The sequence below is a fragment of the Poromitra crassiceps genome, assembly GCF_964638095.1.
Source record: "Poromitra crassiceps genome assembly, chromosome: 1".
Lineage (NCBI taxonomy): Eukaryota > Metazoa > Chordata > Actinopteri > Beryciformes > Melamphaidae > Poromitra > Poromitra crassiceps.
Window position 1 is genome coordinate 122,840,606 of NC_139623.1, and position 23,769 is coordinate 122,864,374.

General features: G+C 45.2%; 1 protein-coding gene across 1 annotated transcript in view; it reads left to right on the forward strand.

The window, feature by feature from the left end:
- Nucleotides 1-5,513: 5,513 nt before the first annotated feature.
- The window catches only part of slc23a1 (solute carrier family 23 member 1), a gene marked incomplete at both ends in the record, with an annotated part of 55,510 nt that continues 37,254 nt past the window's right edge, over nucleotides 5,514-23,769 (forward strand). Inside the window, 4 exons of the mRNA XM_083632895.1 lie at nucleotides 5,514-5,573; nucleotides 13,168-13,325; nucleotides 16,937-17,025; nucleotides 20,605-20,672. Coding sequence (XP_083489021.1) covers nucleotides 5,514-5,573; nucleotides 13,168-13,325; nucleotides 16,937-17,025; nucleotides 20,605-20,672 — 375 coding nt within the window. The remainder of the gene's footprint in view (nucleotides 5,574-13,167; nucleotides 13,326-16,936; nucleotides 17,026-20,604; nucleotides 20,673-23,769) is intronic.

The following is a 23,769-nucleotide window of genomic DNA, read 5'->3' on the forward strand; positions in this document are numbered from 1 at the left end:
GTACTAAAGTTTGCGTGACGCCCGTTGTGAGTGGAACACAGTGGTTGGAGCAGCTCCAAGATGAGGCTGTGATGCTAACTGAGATGGCCACACTAGAGCAAACTAAAGAAGTGCTCATTGAGGAGGTAGAGGCTGGAGAAGCCGGTAAAGAGTCAGAATCAACAGCTGATAACAACAGGGAGGCAAAGTCTCTAGCTGGCAGCGTAGTTGAGATGACACAGGTGGAAGCTAATAAAGAGCACGGTGGAGTGTTAGAGCTAGCTACGAAGGTGGATTCAGTTGGGCAGTCACCGCCAACTGGTGAGGAAAATCTGGCCCTCTGCCAGATTCCACACTTTTCTGAACTTAAGGGTGGAGATAGGGCTGAGAATGAGACCTACAAGGAGAAAACCGATAGTTGCTTCATGAGCGAGGAGACATTGGTGTCAGTTGAGGGGTCTCATGACAACCACACGGCCCACGCAGAGTTAAATCTGGATGTGGTGGAAGACTGCAGAACAGAGGTTAGCGCCTCATATCTTTTTGGTCCAGGATGTCCCAGTTCCGTCAAATTGAGACTGGACTACTCTTTAAAATCTCCTGATGGAAAGTCTGACGTGAAGGATGTCAGGCGTGATGGTAAACTGCTTGAAATCACAGACACTGAGTTTGATGAGTACCCAGGTTATTTGACAGTGGCACAGGAAGGGGTTCATGTCATCGATCCTGATCCAGTGATGGGCAGAAATGTCTTGGAAGAAATGAATGCAGATAAGCGCCTGTTATCAAATAAGGCCAAGCCTAATGTATGCAAAAATGCAATCATTGCCGACTGTTGGTCCGCAGGATGAGGAAGGAAAAAAAAGTCAAAATATTTATGATGGAAATAAGAGTGGAACTTGTCTAAACGACAATGGAAGTTCTAATTAAATTAAATGATTCTCACTGCAAAAGGAGGATTTGTGGGTTATTAAACCTAGGTGATTCCTCATACAGTAGTTTGAGATTTTCTATTCTAGATTTTGTGGTGACGGTTACATGTGAATTTTAAAGTTTTCTACTATTATACCGTTTATATTTTTGTAAATTTTGTATGTAAACAAAAAGAAAATGTGAAAATGTTAAGAGAAACATGATGAAAAAAAAACATACAAAAACACAGGTTGGAACCCAATGTTTTTTTTTGTTGTAGGGAGGGAGGAATGTTAGGAATGATAGGGAGGGTTATTGTCCCTCTTCTCCTTTCTTCCTTGTTTCCTTTCCTAAACACTTGTGACTGGTTTTCATTGGGAAATGAGGTGTGGTTAAGCTGTGTGTCCATGTGATGTCATTGAGGTGCGCACGCAGCCACTGAAGCAGATTTATGAATGAACACTGCCCAGGTGTGCGCGCGGCAGATTTGAATGAATGCTCGAGACGCGACACCACGCCAGAGGACCGACACACTCACACACTTCTTTTTGGACCGATACACTTATTTATTGAGAACCAGTTTTTTGCTTTACATTGAGGATCCTTCCTAAAACAACTTAAACTGAACTGAAACGACAAAGACGGGGCTCGCCGCTCTGGAGAGCCAAGACTGTGCTGGCGAGGCCTTGTCAGAGATCAGCTAACGTAGTCAGCTACTACATGACATCAATCTACTACTACGGTAAGCTGACCCACCTCTACTAGTGACTTTCTCGTTTGGAAACCAGTCCTTTGTTTTGTCCATTTCTATCCCTTCTTTTCTGCTCTTTCACATACTCCAGGTTAGGACTAGCTTTGATAGCTAAAGGCTACAAACAACTCTAGTCCCCTAGACTGCTAGTCCGTAACACTAGATGGTAAACTGCTCCAGCTGGCAGCCACAATTGTAGCAAAGCCGCTGTGTCATATTTTTAATCTATGTCTAAATGAAGGTGTTTTTCCTCAAATGTGGAAGATAGCTCGGGTCACTCCGCTTCCAAAAAATGCCAAACAGCCTTTTAATGGAGTGAATAGTCGACCAATTAGTATCTTGCCAGTGTTAAGCAAAATCATGGAAGGTGTTGTTTTTAAACAGATTCAACACTACCTCTCAGAGAACAACATCAATTCTGAATTCCAACATGCATATAAGGAGGGTTATTCTACATGTACAGCTTTAACACAATTAACAGATGACTGGTTACAACAAATTGACAGGAAGCGAATGGTGGGCACTGTTCTGCTGGATTTCAGTGCAGCTTTTGATCTTATAGATCATGAGTTGCTGCTTATCAAATTAACTGCATATGGATTCAGAACTGCAGCTGTTAACTGGATAAAAAGCTATCTGTGTAATAGACAGCAATGTGTTATGTTTAATGGTACCCTGTCCAACTTTAAATCACTACAGTGCGGAATTCCACAGGGAAGCTGCCTGGGGCCCCTCTTCTACGCCATATTTACAAATGATTTGCCATGTGTATTAGAAAATACATCTATGATTATGTATGCTGATGATACTACAATGTATGCATCAGCAGGCAAGATAGAAGAGCTTAACAAAGTCCTTCAGAGAGAATTGGACCTAGTGTCTATGTGGGTGTCTGAAAACAGGCTGAAGTTAAACATCTCAAAAACCAAGAGTCTAATATTGGGATCCAAGCATGCTTTGAGAAAAGAAGAGAAGCTAAGTATATCTCTAGACGGAACCATTATTGAGCAAGTTAGAGAGGCAAAGCTATTGGGTGTCACACTTGATGGAACTCTCTCATGGTCAACTCACACCAACAATGTGGTTGCCAAAATGAGCAGAGGTATTTCAATCATCAGAAGGTGTAGTTCTCTTCTAACTGATCTGATACTGAAACAAGTGATACAATCATTAGTTCTCTCCCACCTTGATTACTGTCCAGCTGTCTGGTCTAATGCCTCAAAACAAGAGCTCAATAAGATCCAGCTCACTCAGAACAGAGCGGCACGGCTGGCCCTGAACTGCTCAATGAGAAACAGTGTGGAAGGGATGCATACCAAGCTGTCGTGGTTGAAGGTGGAAGACAGACTGGATTGCAGCCTGATCTTGTTTCTTAGGAATATCTATATCTCAAGAGAACCTATCTGTTTGTATTCACAACTAACATGCACTTATGATCGACACAATTATAATACTAGACATGCCTGTGGTGAAAATTTCATACTGCCATTACCAAAAACAAATGCAGCGAAGAAAACTGTATTATATAGAGCCATGTCACATTGGAACAAATTGCCAGTACATCTAACACAGATTACCAGTAAGATAAGTTTTAAAAAGAAATTGAAAACAGCATTAAGACAAAAAGAAATAAGTTTACATTAAAATATAGATAGGCCTACTGTAATGTACACTAAGGATATGACTGTTTGAGAATTTAATTCCTTTTATTGTATTTTTGTGATTTGATAGTGATACTATGTTAGTGCATTGAATGTATTTTTATATGCGATGTTATGTATGTATGTATTGTTTTTGTTGTGTGTGGACCCCAGGAAGACTAGTTGTTGCTGCGGTGATGACTAATGGGGATCCGTAATAAAGATAAAGATAAAGATAAAGATAAAGATAAAGAAGCTGCTTGCTAGCTGTAGCAGTTAGCTAGCTTATCTCGTCTCATTACCAGCGACATCACAAAAATGACTAGTGGCAGGGGACAAACGTGGAGTCTGTAATGTTTACTGTTCTATTGACATATAATTGTCTAAATAAACAGACACAAGTTGACTGGTTAAACGACGTGCGTCCATCTTTATTTTCTGACATGGAGTAACTGGGTGTCGCACAGTGACACGTCATCAACAATGGCCGATGGCCTCAACGTAAACTGGATATTACAGATTTGGTTGGAAGTCAGTATGGCCAATAACAGAATGAGATTTCTGCCCAAGTGACTTTGGTTGGTGTGGGCAGGACTAGTGGATTTTGGCCTTGTGAACGCAAACCCAACCAGCTGAAAAACAAAACAATGTATCATCCTCTTCTCTGGCCCGAACCGGACCCGGACTTTCTGGTGTGAACCCGCCCTAAGAGCAAAGCCAAACAGCTTGCCAAATATTGCTCTGTTTCAGCTGTCATAGGCAGCCTGACTATGTAGAGAAGTTGCTATGTGTACCCTTAGGTGCCCATGAACTGTCTAAGCCGTTATATTTGATTCCCTGTAATTTTAATATAATTTGCGGAAGCAAATAAATAATTAAAATGTGTGTGTGTGTGTGTGTGTGTGTGTGTGTGTGTGTGTGTGTGTGTTAAAGCTTTGTGATGTCTTCAACAGTAAATATAAACATCTGTGACAAGCCCCAGGAGAAGGTACCACATGTAGGCCTATTGTAATTCGCAGAAAATTAGTTTCTTTTTAGAGAAAATGTGTTTTTCGTTTTTTCCACTTAATACACAAGTTTAGGTTTTGAACTATCTATTCCACATAAAATGCAGCCGTTTTAGAATCAGTAAATAAGTGTCTCTTGTTAAATAAAAGTCCTTGTTGTCCAGTCCCCCCTTACCTGGCTGCCTAGGTGTGAAAAGCTTCTCCAACCTTGAGGGCCATTATCTCTGAATGTGGCTTTTAGGAGTGTGAACATTCCAATAAGCATATCTCCCTTCTTTTTTTCATATTACAATGTGTCACACATCATTTGAAAGCTTACAATCTGCACTTCATAATCTGTAAAAAAACAGAAAATGAATCTCCGCCTACATGTGGATCGAAATAGAGAGCCGCAGGGATGATGTATTTTTGTAGTCCTGGACTTCCTGGTTCTTCACTGTTCCTGCCTATGGGATTTTTGAATGGGTTTTTGGCGCGATGCTTCAAATAAGGTCTCTGGGCAACGCAAGCTTAATCAAACGCGAACCAGTGTTCAGCGGGATAATCTTCACACATGAGGACCACTTTCATGAGTTTTGAAGCGTAAATGCGAGCCCTAGAAGTAAAAAGCTCATGCTAAGCTAATCCAGAACTACACACAGTGTCGCATAGGCTTCCCCGTCACGTCACCACTCAACCTGGAGTGTTGTTGATGTGTGCGCTGCTGTGCACTGATTACCCCGGGCTGAACCAGGTGAGGGAAAGAGAATTTCCGTGTTCGTCCTTTGAAGTGATGTATCGACGTATAATATCCCCGTCGACTCAACAGTGTAGTCTCATTTAGCCGTTTGCTAGCTAGCCGCCCTTTTAACGGCACGTAAAAGCTTAAAAACTCATAAAAGTGGTCCTCATGTGTGAAGATGATCCTGCTGAACACTGGTTCGCGTTTGAATAAGCTTGCGTTAACCACAGACCTTATTTGAAGCATCGCGCCAAAAACCCATTCAAAAATCCCATAGGCGAAAACAGTGAAGAACCGGGAGTGTTAGCATTGATATTTTTCGGACTCATTCCTGCGGCTCTCTATACCAGCTGTCACATTATCACATGGGATTTGTCTTATCCAATCAGAGTCATGATGTGCTGGCAGAGGGGCGGGGCCAAATGACAGAGAGGCCTAACCAGCCAATGGGAGAAGATCACAAGTCTAAGCAGCCAATAGGAGAGCAGAGAGCTGGCTCTGACATGATTTACACCATAGAGGATGTCCCACCCTGGTACCTGTGCATTCTGCTGGGACTACAGGTACACACACACACACACACACACACACAGAGACACACACACACACACACACACACAAAACATAGGGCCCTATCGTCCTACAGGCGGTATCACTTGCGCACCGGTTTGTGCGCCTCTTATGCTATCTTCCCTACCCCTTCGGCAGGGACGATAGCAGTCCGCTTTGCGCAAGTGCCAACATAACTGTTTAAAAATGCTATAATTGTCTGGGTAGACGTGACCTCCCTGTTTTTAAGTTAAAAGGCAATCAACTATAATTCACTGAGAAACTTTTATCACATCGCAAAGAGGGGTTAAGATGGCGCAGCCGCTGCTGCTTGCCGTCTGCCGGGCCCCAAACTTTGCTGGAATTTTTTGTTGTTGTTTTTCTAACTCTATCCAACTTTCTCACGTCTGCGCTGCTATCATACGATCGCGAGACGCTTCTGAGCATTGCTGATGGCTACAAGGTGCCGTTTTCGGGACTCATTCTGCCAGAGATTGTAAAGCCTACAGCTAATGCTAACACCGGAGCTACAGGCGCAGACAGCGCTGTCACTGCTGGATTCCTCCAGGCTGCAGGCCCTCCACAGCGGAGGAGGAAAAGACGCAGAGGGCGGAGGGGAGGCCTACGTCTCAAGCTGAGGACAGTAAAACATCGCCCACCCTTGCCAAATATCCTCCTAGCCAATGTCCAATCTCTGGACAACAAAATGGATGATGTGAGAGCTAGGATTACATTTCAGAGAGAATTAAGGAACTGTGCAGCGCTCTGCTTTGTGGAGACTTGGCTAAAAGAGGGCATACCCGACCAATCCATTCTGCCATCGGACAATTTCAGTGTGCACAGGAGTGACAGAACTGAAGCCTCCGGGAAGCAAAAAGGTGGGGGCGTCTGCTGTTTCATCAACAACTCATGGTGTGATCCCAGATGTATTTCCACTCTGTCTAAAAATTGCACGCCTGATGTTGAGCAGTTATCACTATTGTGCAGGCCTTTTTACTTGCCAAGAGAGCTTACTGCGATAATATTGATTACTGCCTATATTCCACCAAAAGCTAACATTGACTCTGCACTGTCATTATTGCATGAGAATATCATGAGGCACTATGCTAAACATCCAGAAGCTGCAGTAATAGTGGTTGGCGATTTCAATCAAGCTAACTTGAGACAAGTCCTGCCAAATTTCAAACAGCATGTCACATGCCCAACTAGAGGTGTAAACACCCTAGATCATTGTTACACCCCCTACAAGGATGGCTACAAAGCTACTCCTCTTCCAGCTTTCGGCAAAGCAGATCATGATGCTATCCTCCTGTTACCTAAGTACAGGCAGCGATTAAAGTACCGTACTCGCATCCAGTAACAAAAGAGCTGCGCCGTTGGTCTACTACATCAGAGACCGAGCTGCAGGATGCAATGCAGGCTACAGATTGGGCCATGTTTAAAGCAAGCACTGACAATGTCAATGAGCTGACAGATGTAGTTACATGCTACTTTGCTAAATTGTATGATGACATCATCCCCATGGAGACTGTAAAAGTCTATCCCAACCAGAAACCATGGGTTGATAAATCAATATGCGAGGCCCTAAAGGCACGCACTGCCGCCTACAAAACTGGGCAGAGCACAGGAGATATGACAGTGTACAAAGCAGAGTCATGCAAACTTAGAAAAGCGGTGAAAGCCGCAAAGCAGCGCTATAAAGACAGAGTGGAGGCACAGCTGGGTGATCGTGACAGCAGACGTGTATGGCAGGGTCTCAAAACCATCTCAGATTATAAGGGACGGGCCACCACCTCGTCTGAAGCAGACCCCTCTCTGGTGGAGGACCTAAGTGTCTTTTTTGCATGCTTTGGGGCCAACCACACTGGGAGCTGCACTGCTGCAGACGCTGAGGACAACTCCAGCGCTGCTGGCAACATCTTAGACCCAGGAGGTGACTGCTCACTAACTGTGACAGAGCTGGATGTGAAAACAACGCTAAGGAGGGTGAACATCAGGAAGGCTGCTGGCCCAGACGGCATTCCAGGCAGAGTGCTGAGAGCCTGCGCAGACCAGCTAGCACCAATCCTCACCTTCATATTCAATCTATCCTTGGCCAGCTCTATCGTCCCCTCCTGCTTCAAAAAGTCTACCATCATCCCCGTTCCAAAGAAAAAGAACCCTGCCTGCCTAAACAACTACCGCCCCATCGCTTTAACATCTATAGTGATGAAGTGTTTTGAGAAGCTCATCAAAAATCTCATCCACGCATCACTACCCAGCAACCTTGACCCCATGCAGTTTGCATATCGCCCAAACAGGAGCACAGATGATGCCATCTCTCACGTACTCCACACCACCCTCTCCCACCTGGACATCGGTAAGGGGAACTATGCACGCCTGCTGTTTATTGACTACAGCTCGGCGTTCAACACCATAGACCCCCACATTCTGGACGGTAAGCTCAGGAGCCTGGGACTGAGCCCTTCACTCCGCTCCTGGATACTGAATTTTCTGACAGACAGACCGCTGGTGGTGAAGATTGGAAACCGCACATCCAGCATGCGCACCCTCAGCATCGGTGCCCCTCAGGGCTGTGTGCTCAGCTCTTTCCTCTTCCCTCTCTACACACACGACTGCACAGCCACCCACAGCTCCAACGTCATAGTGAAATTTGCTGATGACACAGTGGTGGTGGGGCTGATCGAGAACAACAACGAGACGGCCTACCGTGAGTAAGTGAGGTGGAGAGGCTGACATCATGGTGTAAGAACAACAACCTGGACATGAATGTCACCAAAACAAAAGAAATGCTGGTCGATTTCAGAAGGAAGGGGCAGAGAGCACAGCACATGCCGCTGGAGATAAATGGGTCCACAGTGGAGTTTGTGAGCAGTTACAAGTACCTTGGTGTGCACATCTCAGCAGACATGACCTGGTCCACAAACACCACCGCGGTAGTGAAGAAAGCGAGGCAGCGCTTGTACCATCTTAGGCGGCTGAGGAAGTTTAAAATCTCTTCAGCGCTGCAAAAGTCCTTCTACACCGTCACGATTGAGTCTGTGCTGTCAGGATGCATCACGACATGGTTTGGTAACTGCTCCTCCCAGAACAAGAAGGCACTGCACAGGGTGGTGAGGTGTGCGGAGCGCATCACTGGATCTGCTCTGCCTTCGCTCGAGGACATCTACACCAGGAGGTGTAGCACCAGAGCCAAGAGGATCATCAAGGACGGTTTGCACCCCCACCATGCCATCTTCCAGTGGCTTCCGTCTGGCAAGCGTCTCTGCTGCCTCAAAACAAGGACTGAGCGGCTGAGGAAGAGCTTCCTCCCACAAGCCATACGGAGCCTGAACTCCAAGTAGTTTTATCTGAACTTTATTCAGACTCCTTTTGCACTACATATAAAGACATTGCACTTTATGGACAAGCACAGTTTGCACTACAACTTAAATGTCCCTTAAATGCACTTTAACTGTCTTTCATGTGGTTCTAACTTTTTTTAACCCTTTAACTTTTTTTAACCTTTTATCATGTTTATTTCTGTATTCTATTTTTTTCTACTGTACAGCAAAGTCATGGGCCGAGGCTTTTAACTTTCATTGTAGCTTGCTGCATATGACAATAAAGTTTCCTTGATCCTCCTTGATCCTTGATCCCTTTTCCTGCCTCCTTACAGTGCCTTTCAGGATGGTCTTTGCAAGGCCTGATGATCTGCAATATTATTGTCAATCAAATGTCCGTGTTTCCCCATTGCAAACACGTTTCTATTTTCCAGTCAACAAAAGAACCCGAATTGCATCAAATCACAGATGTTCTTAATTACTGATGTCCACATATGATGTAACGTCTATTGTCTTGTAATGTACTGTATTGTGATGTGCCTTGTAATTTGGGTGATGTTTAATAAAAACAGTACAGTTGTCCTGAAAGGTTAAATGAGCCAGGGGTTCCCAACCTTTTTTGTGCCAAGGAGCGGTAGATACATGGGGAAAAAAAGTTGCGGACCGCTTGTCAATTTGAATGGTTTTAGTTACATATATATTTACTCACCAGGTGGCGACAAAGGGTAAATAACAGCCTTTTGTGTTGTACTGTATGTAGCCTACAGTATTTATGTTTTTGTTTCAACTACAAACATAAATAAACGTCAACTTGAAACTATGTTTCAACTACCACACAGCCTATAATATTATAGCCTATGTTTATTATTATATATATATATTTTTTTTTGGACCAGGCTCGCGGCACGTTACCAAATGCGTTGCGGCCCGGTCCACGGCCCGGTGGTTGGGGACCACTGAGCTATACTATAGCTCATTCAACCTTTCAGGACAAATGTACACAGGGGTTCCCAACCTATTTTGAATTCGCAAAAATCTAGCGAATAGTGACATTCAAATTCCGGTACACCACCGATAATGTCATCAGTGACATTGTCAGTGATGTCACATAGTATGCTTCTTTTTCCCCGCAGAATTCTGACTTTAATCTGAGAATTCTGACTTTAATCTCAAAACTCTGACTTTATTCTCAGAATCCTGATTTAAAGTTATAGGGCCCAATCTTCCCAACTGCGGTAATTTTGCGTTAGTGCCGGTTTTGCGCTGGAATAGGGCCGTGCAAAGCCCTAATTGTGGGCGTGTCGGCCCGCTGCGCTTCACGTCATCTCGGCGCACATCTCCGTATAGGCGTGTTTATGCCCAAAAGCATTGCGGAGGTGTGGTCATGCCCATAAAACCACAGCGTCACATCAGCAGCTTCCTCCTCACTCAGAGGGACTAGAGTGAGAGAGAAAAAGAGGGAGAGAGAAAATATAGCCTACATGGGGAGAGGGAGAGAGAGAGAGAGAGAGAGAGAGAGAGATGTGAGGCTGTCATGCATAGAAATTAAATAACGTGCTCATGCCCACCTGCGAATCACCTGTGTATTATTGTCATTTAACATGCTGAAAAAGGGCTGCTGCCCAAGCGTCTGTATGCTTATCCCTTTTCGGGCTCTCTTCTCCTGCATCTCCGCTGCGGGGCTATACTGCATGCGTAATTACGCAGCGTACTGAGAGCCGCAATGAGTGATGCTGCTCTATTTGAAGTTGAATTTCGTTCCACCAGCACACATTTTATTAATCAGCTATTTTCTATTCGTTTCTATTAATATATAATCAAATCCCACCAATTTAGTCTGTCATTTTCCCCTTGGCGCACATAAAGACACATGCTTCCGTCACTGTCTGCTTGGTGGCAAGAGGGACTTCAGCTGTAGGCTACTCGTGACAAAACCAGACATTGAATTTTCAACAGTTAACTTTTGCAGTAGCTAGGCCTATAGCTTACTGGCTATTACGAGGTGAGGCAGTATGCCCCGTGTCTCTCTCTCTCTCCCCGCGACGAGGGAAGTGGAGAGGGCTATTGCGGTGCTATTAAATGTATAATGGTGGTTGGAAAACATCAACATTTGCTTTTAATTTTCTCCTACCCTCTCCTACCTAAAGTAATCTAATGTTACACCACAGACCTGTATGGTCGAGAATTATGTAGCCTAATAAAACCAGACAAACTAATTCTCATTTTTAAATCAAGATGTGTTTTTTCTGCAATGTAGGCTATAGTTGAAAATCAATGTGGCATTCTGAGGAGGGAAGAGTGTCTGCATGCGCGAAGTGTTGGAGAGAGAGAGAGACATCCATGCCGTGCGTATGTATCCAAGCAAGGATTTCCTGCACTGCACGGAGAATACTGTGTGCGCTCAGGCGTACGCCTGGCGTAGTGGGGTTGTTTGCGCTAAGACCAGCTATTTGCTGGCATTAAAATTGAGAGCACCCAAGGCCCACATTGCGCTGTGTGACAGAGTCTGGTTCTCAACAATCGAATTAAGCTTGTGTCTAGTCACTCCAAACCTGTCACAACAACACAGAACGTCTTTGCACAGAATTATCTAACAAGAAGCCACCAATATGGTCGAGAGCAGCTTACCTGCTAACAGGCCGGGGCGATGACAGCTATAGACAGCCCGGCTTGTGTGGACAGCTCAGTCGGTAGTATGGAAGTTGGCCATCAGCAGCTCCCGTCCAGTAGATTAGGGACGCTAATTCTAAATAATATCTCACACACACAGTCACACCCATACACGTGGAAACGGAGGGATCAATAGAGAACTGGGGAACAGGAGCGATACATGGCTTCCTGATCAGACTGGCAGACCAACATGGCAGAGAGGGGGACCTGCGCACCTGAAATGCCATGGATATAACCTCTAAGCCACTCCCACTCCCACTGACAATATCCGACCAACCCATAACCCTCACAGACTCTTTCAAATTTCTCGGAACACACATCAGCAATAACCTCAAATGGGACCACAACATCACCAGCATCACCAAGAAAGCACATCAACGACTCTATTTCCTCAGGCAACTGAAGAGATACAGGATTAAACAACGCCTACTGCTCCGCTTCTACTCCGCCATCATACAAAGCATCATCACCTCATCCATAATTGTCTGGTTCGGTTCAGCTGATCAAACATCCAAATCCAAATTACAGCGCATTATTAATAAAGCAGCAAAAATCATTGGTTGTAACCTCCCCACCCTGGACTCCATATACACCTCCCGAACCATCACCCGTGCCTGTAAGATCATTAAGGACCCCTCCCACCCAGCCCACCCCCTGTTCCAGCCCCTCCCCTCAAAAAGACGATACAGATCAATTCCCACCAAAACTACCCGCTTCAAAAACAGTTTCTTTCCCACAGCCATACGGACTCTGAACTCCCTCAGCACCCCTCTCCCTCTCCCCCCTCCCCCCTCACCCTAACTATACGTCTGTTGGTCTTGTATCCTGTATTTATGTATTTATTGTTGGAAGTGGGAACGGTGTAACTGTTTAATTGTCTAAATGTATCAATGTCCTGTTTCCATGTTTTGCCAGAGCTATAACATCATGTACTGAAACTAAATACCACCAACCTGGTTGCGTGGCGATAAAAGTATCTGAATCTGAATCTGTTTGAAAACTCTGATGCAAAGACATAAATTACAATATTATAATTAAACAAAAGGGGTCCCTGACAATCACATGTCAATCACTATTTTGGAACAGGCAACGCCCAAACCTCTCTTTGCGCTCGGAACGTACCGACGGTATCTTCCCCAGAGCGCTAAATGACACTTGCACTTGATGATAGGCTAGAGGCCCACGGACACGCCTGGGCCACGCCTACACCTGTGTCATCACAGCGCAAAACTGGACGGTGGAGGCAGACGATCGCTTAAGACGCAGGGAAGATAGCAATAAGAGGCGCACAAATGGCAGCGCAAACAATAGCGCCGTACGAAGATAGGGCCTTTAATCTCAAAGATTTTCATCGAAATAAAAAAAATGTAAATTAAGAGTCACTCACAATGTTGATTGAGGCTATGGTCCATTGATGGAAGCCTTTGCAGTGACATTATGTTACTTATTCTTTTTTTAATTAAATTTCAGGCGACCCTATTTGAATTCGAGGCAACCCCACTTAGGGTCGCAACCCTAAGGTTGGGAACCACTGAGCTATAGAGCTCAAAAGTGTGTTTTGAACCAGGCTGTAAACATGCTTAATCCTGTTGTAAACATGTTTATTTCTCCTTAGCACTACCTGACATGCTTTAGCGGCACCATAGCAGTGCCCTTCCTGCTGGCAGAGGCCATGTGTGTGGGCCGAGACCAGAACACCATCAGCCAGCTGGTCGGTACCATCTTCACCACCGTGGGCATCACCACCCTGATCCAGACCACCGTGGGAATCAGGTGAGACAGACTTCCGATCCACAGTGTACATAAACAGTATTTCCTATAGGTGAGGGCCATATGAAATCTGCCCCCCCATTAAATTTTTATCGGTCCGCCGGCGATAGTCAGGCCGGAGGCATTATGGATTCGGGTTGTCCGTCCGTCCATCTGTCCGTCCATCTGTCCGTACATACGTCCATCCGTCCGTCCCTTCGATGTTCGTTAACGCGATATCTGAGGAACGCCTTGACGGAATTTCATCAAATTTGCCTCAAACGTCGATTTAGACTCAAGGATGAACTGATTAGATTTTGGTGATCAAAGGTAAAAGGTCAAGTTCACTGTGACCTCACGAATGCCATTCCCAAGCTCATTAACACGATATCTCAAGACCCCCTTGATGGAATTTCTTCCAATGGAATTTGCCTCAAACGTCCACTTGGACTATAGGATGAACTGATTATATGTTGGTGGTCAAAGGTCATAGTTCAAGGTCACTGTGACCTCACGACCACTCCTTTCATGCTTGTTAACCCGATATCTCAGGAACGCCTTGACGGAATTTCATCAAATTTGCCTCAACAAATTTGATAATAACTTTTACGATCTGCTCACTCAAATTTTTTTAGTTTTAGAACTTACTGATTATTCTTTTATAATAGGGGCGGATAATAGGGGCATGTAAACGAGAGGTCAAGCTCTAATGCTTCTAGAGATCAGGAGCTAGCAACCGCAGCGCTGCAATCCTGGGCTAGGACCCTCGGCCTCCTAGATATATGGCATTCCTTTAACCCTTCGTTGACTGATTATAAAAAAAAATTGGCTAGACATAAATCATTTTCTAGGATTGATTTTCTTTGTTCCTCTCCACATCTGTTTCAGAACATTGGAAATGTTGAAATACTCCCCGGCCATTGCTTTATCAGATCACGAAGGGATTCTGTGTTATGCTACTGTGGGTCAACTATCTAAATGCGCCACTAGATGGTGATTTAACTCCACTTTGTTAGGCAATGATTCATATAAATCTCAGTTTCTGAGCCAGCTACAAGACTTCCTTGATTTTAATTTGGGTTCAGTTGAGGCAGGGGCGTATCTACGGGTGGGCCTGGGTAGGCACACGCCCACCCACTTCTTGCCCTGGCCCACCCAAAAAAAAAAAAAAAAAAAAAAAAAAAAAAAAAAAAAAAAATTTTAATTTGTTGTTTTCTAGAGGCAAACTTGCTGCTGCATTGCTAGCCAATGGTTTTGTTACTTTTGTAAAAACGCAGGGCACATCATCTCCAGAGTCTAATGCATGACAACTTCATGACATCTAGGAATTTTGTTCTCTCTGTGGATAAATAAACCAGAGGCGTCTTGTTCAAACTTGAAGCAGCCTCAGTGTTGTTATTTTTTAAACTCACAGCAGTATATGGATCAGTGGTTCTAATTTCTGTATAAAGTAACAGTATACACACAAGTATAAGCATTCATGTATGCAACATTTGGCACCTATATGTAACCTTTTAAGGTTGAGATAATTGTATTATCATTATATGGTCCAAATATTTCAGTAAAGCACTTGAAACACTTGAAATATTCTTGCTTGGGTGGTATCATTCTACTTGAAATGATGGTCAAATGCATTATTTTTAGTAAAATAACACGTCAAATTTTTCGGGCGGCCGGCCTTTGGCCGGCCACCCGAGTGGGCCCGGCCTTCGGCCGGGCATCTGCGCCCCTTCCTATCCAGGCCCACCCAATTTGATCCAGGCCCACCTATAATTCAATTTCTGCATACGCCCCTGAGTTGAGGACCCTTGAATTCTATGGAATGCGGTGAAGGGGTTTATTAGGAGCAACACTACTTTGTTCTCTTCCAATTTATGCAAGGCTAGGTCTGCCAGACTACAAAATTTGGAATCAGATTTTGCTAGATTCAATTCAATTCAATTTAGCAGATTAACTATTCTGAACGGATTGAATCTTTGCGTGACGTAGTCAATAAATAAATAAATTACATTCTCAAACAACAGTCTGAATTTTTGATGCATAGAACTCGGCAGCATTATTACTTTCATGGATAGGCCTAGTCATCTCCTGGCATCGAGAATTAGAGCCAACGATCATTTTGCTGACATCAGTTCCTCGATAGGTGAAATTATCACTGAACCAAAATAAATCAACGAGACCTTCCATACTTTTTATTCCAACTTATACCAGTCAGAGGTTCGTTTTGACAAAGATAGGTAGGCAACCAATGCTTTGAGTTTAGATGGGCCTATTTCCCTAGAGGAGCTGAGGGAGGCGGCTTTCTATGCAAATAAATAAATCGACAGGTTTTGACCGTATTCCTCCTGAGTTCTATATCACTTTTTGGGATCATCTTCGACCCCTATTACTGAACATGATTAAGACCTCATAGATAAGGGTAGCTTTGTAAGAGATGTCAACATCACAATCATCTCGCTCCTACTGAAGAAAGATAAAGACCCATCCAACTGTGGCAGTTATAGACCACTCAGCCTGTTGAACGCTGACATCAAAATATATGCCAAGGCACTTGCTCGACCCATTCAAGACCACATTCCATCATTAATTCACAGCGATCAGACAGGCTTCATTCAATCTAGATTAGCTGCAGATAATGTCAGGCGTCTCTTACACATTATAGATGCGGCAGCATCCACCAACAACATTCTGACAGCTGTGCTCTCCTTGGATGCTATGAAGGCGTTCCGACAGGCTAGAGTGGTCTTTCCTGTGCTGGTGGGGATTGGAACCAATTTTATACACATGATTATGGTCCTTTATTCCAACCCCTCTGCTCTTGTTTTAACTGGTCATCTGTCGTCACAATTGTTTTCTGTTTCTAGATCTTCTTGTCAAGGCTGTCCTTTGAGTCCTTTTCTTTTTGCACTTTCCATGGAGCCTCTGGCTCAAATGATTAGACAATCCACCACTGTACAACCCATTCTGGTTCATGATACCAAACATCACTGATGATGTCTTGATTTTCATGCAAAACCCAGCACAATCATTACCTTGCCTTCTTACTATTTGTGAAGAATTTGGCAGCCTTTCTGGCTTCAAAATCAACTGGACCAAATCTGCTTTTTACCGCTCAACGACCTGGCTAAGTCACTTCAACTTCCAGCTAACATCCCCATAGTTCAGCATTTTAAGTATGTGGGCATACAAATCTTTCCATCGTTGAAACAGATCACTTCCCACAATTACTTAGACACATGGAATAGAATCCAAACAGATTTGGACAGATGGATCGCTCTCAAATTCCCTCCAAGCCTGTATCTCCATTGTTAAAATGAACATTTTACCTAGAGTAAACTTGGTAACGCTTTAGAATACAGCCCGCAAATAAGCATGTAGTTATAGTATAACTACGGGGTACAAGGAGTGTAGTTATAGTATAACTACGGGGTACAAGGAGTAGGAGGAATTTAGACTTTAACTAGAGGGCAACAAGATCTACTTATAGTATAACTACTGGGTACCACACTGTAGTTATTGTATAACTACGGGGTACAAGGAGTGAATTTAGACTGTAACTAGAGGGTAACAAGATCTGTACTCTATAACTACGGGGTACCACACTGTACTTACAGGGTAACTGTGTGTGTTTGTAGGCTGCCTCTCTTCCAGGCCAGTGCGTTTGCCTTCCTGATTCCTGCTCAGGCCATCCTGAGTCTGGAGCGCTGGAAATGTCCTGCTGAGGGTGAGACACCTGTCTGTCTGTCAATCTGTCTGTCTGTCTGCCTGCCTGCCTGTCTATCTGTCTGTCTGTCTGGGTGTCTGTCTGTCTGTCTGTCTGTCTGTCTGCCTGCCTGCCTGCCTGCCTGCCTGCCTACCTGTCTGTCTCTCTGCTGGAGTTGCACAGGTCAGGTTTTGCAAACCTCAGCAGCAGACTCACCCCATCTGCAAAACACACAGGCTACACAGTCTGTAGACGGTTTCAACTCCACAACACAAACATTCTAAATTGCCCCGATGTTACTTCCTGTTGCAGTGTTTGCTACAAGAACTGACAGGACATACGCTACCACAACATAACTGTTAATGTTTTATTACCATCCTGTCACAGGCTCCATCTTACAGCAACAACGACACTATGACACTTTCCGGCAGCTGTCGTAAAGCTGCCCGGCTGTCTTAAAGGCACAGCTACAACTCGTGTGACGCATACACAACATTCCCCCCCACACACAGGGAAACCAGAAGAACATAGCAATCAACTTGTTTAGGTGAACTGGGTAGACTGCCAGTCACCAGCATACGCATGTGGATTATTCTGCCACAACAGACTATGCTCTGAACACACTTCTTGAAGTCAAAAGTTCATGATATAGTCCTTCAAATATACCAGTCTGACCCGGGCACGGGCCGGATGGGCTTCTGGATGATGGTTTGGCCGACTCAGGTACCCAATTGTAGACACCAGTCCTCTCCAGTCCCTGGGTCCACGATGGGGAAGCCTTCGGAAGCGGCACCGCGTGCCACCGTGATCCATCGGGCAGGTGAAAGGTGGCTGGCCCCAGCTGAGCGGTGACCTGCATTGGCGCAGACCAAAAGGAGAGCAGCTTGTGGTCCTGGTTGGGACGGCAAATCCGGACCCAGTCCAGTACTGTGAAAGAAGGCGCTCTCACCCTCCCTTGTCGAACCACTGCTTCCTCCGACACTGAGCATCCCCGACCCTGGCGCCCCGGCAGGGTGCTGCTGCCCGCGTGATGACTGCAGTAAGCTGCAACCGATCCAGGCTCTCGCCCCATCATCAGGAGGGCTGGGGAGCTAGTAGTAGTAGTAGTTGAGTGTGGCGTTGCCCGGTAGTCCAGCAGAGTGCGGAGCTGGGAGAGCATGTGGTCCTCCTCCGATGCGAGCTGAAGTTCCTCCAGGAAAACTGTGGCCTGGAGTGGGGTGTGCAGCATAGGGATAAGCGCCGGTTCCATCGTGTCCGGGATGGCAGCCCAACCTAGTTTGCGAAACAAATCAAAGCCCATGAGGTAGGCCCCATGGCGAGACACTTGAAATGTGAACGAAATTAGGGCCTTGGTCCCATAGCGCACAGTGCCCGCCATTCCTATTTTAGAGTGTCCATAGCCATACAGATCTTCGGTGTTGGCAGATAGCCTCAGCCGTGGAAAGAGCCGGTGGACCATTGAAACATGTAGGAGCGACTTGGAGGCCTGCTGGGGGCCTCTGGGGGCCTCCAGCAGCAGTGGGAGGCACACACCATCCAACTCCACCGTGCACCACTTAAACGATCGGGGGGTGTCTGCCACTGAATGGATGGTTGTCAGTGCAGGTGGGCCAGGCGAATGCAGCGGTGGTTTGTCGGTGGCAGGAGCAGAGCGGCAGACCCGGGCAAAATGGTTCCGCTTGCCACAGCATTGACACCTCTGCCCCCTGACAGGGCAGTTTGGGGCTCGGTTGGGGTGCGATAAGGAGCCACAATTACTACAGGCCCGGTGTGCTGCAAAGTTCACATTGAGGCCGTCCTCAGAGAAAACAGGGCCGGGAGACTCCGTGGGCGGCGCCACTGTCTTAGTCCGTAGCCTAGGTTTGGAGGGGAAAGGGCTGGAGGGCGCTAGCAGTGATGCTAAGTCAGCTGCTGACTCGAGTTGGAAAGCTATATCTACAGCCTTTGCCAAAGTCAGCTCGTCTGGGGACATCAGCAGCAACGTCTCTCTGAGCTCCGGGTTATTAGTATGCTCAGCTGATCACGTATCAGTTCATCCTCCAGCGCTCCACACTCACAGAGGCTGGCGGGGTCCTCTCGCCATTCCGAAGTGTCGGCATTCCGATCATTGACTTCTATGCTTTCGGAGAGGCGGCCCTTTTTATCTCCAAAAAAGGTTTCGCGATTGCGAAATATATTAGGTCCGCCTTTCCGACATAGCATCTTGAGTTATTTAGCCTACAGGGATGGGAGAGGTTAGTTTCTGGGGGAGGTTAGGTTTAGGCGTGGGGGGTGGGAGAGGTTAGGTTTAGGGTTAGGGTCTGCAGGAGGTTAGGTTTAGGCATGGGGGATGGGAGAGGTTAGGTTTAGACGTGGGGGATGGGAGAGGTTAGCTCCAGCCGGTCCCCCGGGTTAGGGTTAGGGTTCTTTCGCAATGGCGAGACAGATCTCCATTCCGACAATTTTGTCGGAATGCCGGTATTTCGGAGTGCCGACATTTCGGAATGCCGGGGTGTCCCCAAGGCTGGCCAATCCCTTCAGATTGGCTACGTAATGGTGGACAGACACACCCACCTGCTGCCAACTTTGACGGAAAATAATCCACTGGAGCATTACGTTCTGTGGAGCAGCAAAATGTCCAGACAGCAGTGTGACACAGTCAGCATATGTAGGCACGGGTCCAAGAGTCCGAAAAATCCGCTGTCCCTCGCTGCCCAGACTGTGTATCAGCAGGGCTCTCTTCCTTTAATAGTTAGCTTTAGCTAGCCCGACGGCTACTATGAACGTTTCAAAGGATTCATACCAGCGAACTCACGGAATCGGTGGCTCGCCAGGCAGGGTGAGGAACGGGGAGACAGGTGGGAGCAGAGAGTCCATTATCCTTGTCGTCAATGTTACGTTCAATAGCTTGCGTACCACGATGTAACCTTGGCAAAACTATCTGCAGGACGATTCATAAAGTCGCCTGTGTACTAACGGAGCATGTGTCATACACGCAGCAGAATACTGTATAGGCAACACATTAATTTCATTGGAATCACCCGCTTCAAAGCATACGTCTCCAAAGCGCACCGTGTGTGCAACAGAGATGGCTGAACTTTCGTGGTGAAATTAAGCAAGCTGAATAACGCATTTAGACAATCTGCAATTTTTTGCCAGCTCTCCTTTCGGCGATTATTATGTACAGTGCAACAGTGTTGCCCTTTGTTTTATTGTATCTTTAAATTCCTCATATTTCCTTAATATTAGAGTTTGCTCATCAAGTGTGAAGGTCAGATGCCGGAGAGAATGCCCTTTTTATGTGCACGTGCTCTTAGCTTGATTAGAAAAACCTGGATCCGAGTTGAGCCGATCCAGAGAGCCGATTATATGGGTCTGTCATGGATTTTGATCTTATCCTCTGAAGCTAACCTGGTCGGGACCAGGTTAGCTTTGCAGCGTGAGTTGCCATGGTGATTAGAAGTTAACTTGCTTTGTAGTACGGCTAAACCAGGTTCAAACTCAAACTTACTCGGATAAGGCATTAATCTAGCTACGTAGTACAGGCTACAGGACTCTGTCTGTCTGTCTGTCTGTCTGTCTGTCTGTCTGTCTGTCTGACCACCTGTGTTTCCTCTGCAGAGGAGATTTATGGGAACTGGAGTCTTCCTCTGAACACTACTCACATCTGGCAGCCACGCATGAGAGAGGTATTCATAATAATAATAATACTAATAACAACAACAACAACAACAACAACCACCACAACAACATCATCCTCATCGTCATCATCATCATCATCATCATCAACAACAACAACAATAATCATAATAAATTAATTTTAGGACGGTTTCTGATCCCACTCAAAAAATGTGCATATCATAGCAGACTGGAGTATTGACCTTGGCGGAGGTCTGCACTCTCCACATCCAGTTATAGTTATTATTAAGGGTCCACGCACGAAGTGTAATTGTTCCGATTATTTTTTATTTTTCGTCTATATTATGTCTCATATATCCCCCAGGTCACCGGATGCTTGGACCCCGTCAATCGCCGCTTGCGGCTATATTTATTATTATTATTATTATTATTATTATTATTATTATTATTATTATTATTATTAATAATAATATTATTATATTGTTATTATTATGATTGTTGTTGTTGTTGTAGCAGCTGTTGATGATATTGCTGTTGGTTTATTTCAGATGCAGGGGCATCACCATGTCCAGTATTCTGTTTGTTTGTTTGTTTGTTTGTTTTCTTGCGTTTTACAGATCAGGGGGGGGGGGGGGGTGGTGGTAGTGGAGCATTATTCGCCGGCCAACAAGATGGACGAGCTCTCAGTGAGCTCTCAGCATGGTGAGCTCTCAGCACGGTGAGCTGTCAGCCCGGTGAGCTCTCACCAGAGCCGAAGGCAGCAACACAAAAGACTGATGGAAATAACAGAAGAGAAGGCAAAGTCCCACTCTCCCACCCTTCCAGCATTGACAGAAAGTATCCAGACACAGTAGACACGATTCTGCCTGACCATCCAATCAGTCGTTTGCAGTGTTTTCACGTCACAGTATGGTACCGGCTGGAACCTCAACAAAGCAGGGATCTAAAACTAGCACGACTCAACCCCAACTCAACCCGGGCTGTCCAGGTTTTTGATCGGTGGAATGAGACAAAAAAGTGAGACGAGCTGGGCAGGGCCGCGCTAATACCAGCGGTGGAAATGGGCCATATGTGACCTGAGGGACCTGTATGCTAATGTGAAGGAACCTTATGGCTCACCACCAGGCTTGTGTTGGTGTGGTCTGAGGAGGACCTTCAGGACTGTTTCCATACCTAGTCTGGGCACCTTTGGCCCATTTCCACCGCAGGTAGTAGCGCGATCCCGCTCCGCTCGACTCGATAAATGGTCTCATTCCACCACTAAAAACTATCCCAGCCCGGGTTGTATTGGGGTCGAGTCGTGCTACTTTTCGTACCTGCCTCGTCGTGGTTCTATTCTGTGAACCCGGGTTCATATGGTGACGTGAAAACATTGTTGACGACTGATTGGTCAGGCAGAATCGTGTTTACTCTGTCTACTGACTGGCAATGCAATGCTGGCGGCTGCATACCAGTTTAGTGGGCTTACCTTGATTTGATTTGATTTGATTTATTTGACACATTTTCATAAAAAAACTTTACAAAAGTAAGGTATAATAAAAAAACAGTCAAGGATTACATAAAAAAGCTTACGCTTATTTCCATTATGGTCCTTGTTGGTAAAGGGGAAAGGGGAGGAGGGAGGCACAGATATACTCAGACAAGTTCAACACAATTCACTAGCAACACATAACATACATTAATCAATACAACTACCTTAAAACAGACCCCAGCCTATAACTAATGTCCCCCACTGAGCCATTTTTTCACATTTGTCTTAAATCTGCTTAAGTTACTCACTACTTTTATCTCTGTTGGTAAGCTGTTCCAGAGTAATGCAGCAGAGTAGTAGTAGAAATTCAGTTGACTTTGCCATTTCCCAAGGATATGGTTGCGTTTTTCCTTCATGGCTTGACAGAAAAAGTCTGCCTTCACACGCCTAGTCGGCTTGAAAATAGAACTCACGCCCAAACAATAAAATCGGCGCAGCTCAGGCGAGGCGTGGGTACACGCAAGGTTCACGTTGAGGCGCCCTGTGTACACAGCCTCATTGACTAAAAAGGACGCCTGTTGGTGTAATGATGCCTTCTTGCAGATCAATGTCTCGAAAACAAAAGAAATCTGCATTGATTATAGACGTTCCCCTCCTACACCTCAGAACAGTGTTTTTAATGGTCAGAATGTGGATCTTGTCACCAGTTATAAATATCTCGGCACGATAATTGACGACAAGCTGAAATTGGACCATAACTCTGACATGTTGTGTAAAAAAGGTCAGCAACGTCTACACTGCCTGAGGAAACTTGCATAGTTCCAAGTCGATAAGACTCTGATGAAACTGTTTTATAGTGCCTACAGTACATCGAGTCAGTCATTTCCTACTCCATTGCCTGTTGGTACGGTAACCTGTGTATCAAGGATAAGATTTCCCTCTGAAAAATTGTGAAGGTGGCCTTTAAGGTAGCCGGCATCCATCTGGACAGCCTCGACCATGTCTTTAACAGACAAGTACTTAAGAAGGCTTTGTCCATCCGCTCAGACGCAGCCCACCCTCTAAGCTCGGAGTACAGGCTCCTTCCTTCCGGTCGTCGACTGTGTGCCCCACGGGCCACAAAAAATAGGCACAAGTTCTCTTTTGTCCCTCTCTCTATTCGAGCATTGAACGCTGCTGAGGGAAGGTAATGATTGTTTTATTGTTTTATTATGATTTTATTGTTTTATTATCAGCCACCGCCGCTGTTTGTATTGTTTTATTGTTTCTATTGATTTTATGGTTTCTATTGCTTTTATTGCTTTTATTGTTTTTTTATTATTGATTTATCTTTTCCATTACTTGTGCACTTTACTGGTCGTTTGTGCACTTTAATCGCTACCTCACTTTATTGGTCGCTGCGTGTCTGTGCACTTTACTGATCACTGTGCACTTTAATGCTACCTTATCGGTCACTGTGTGTCACAAACAAGGTTTTTGACGTATCACTTAGCCTTTTATTTATTCTCAACTACATGCATGTAACATGTTAACGTGTCACTTGTGTTGTTCTTGTCTGTGTCTTATCTCTATGCCTTATCTGCTGCAACTCAATTTGCCCTTTAGGACACTAATAAACTTGAACTTGACCTTCAACTATTTAAAAGCGTGGGTAAAGGCAAGGCGTAGGCAAGGCT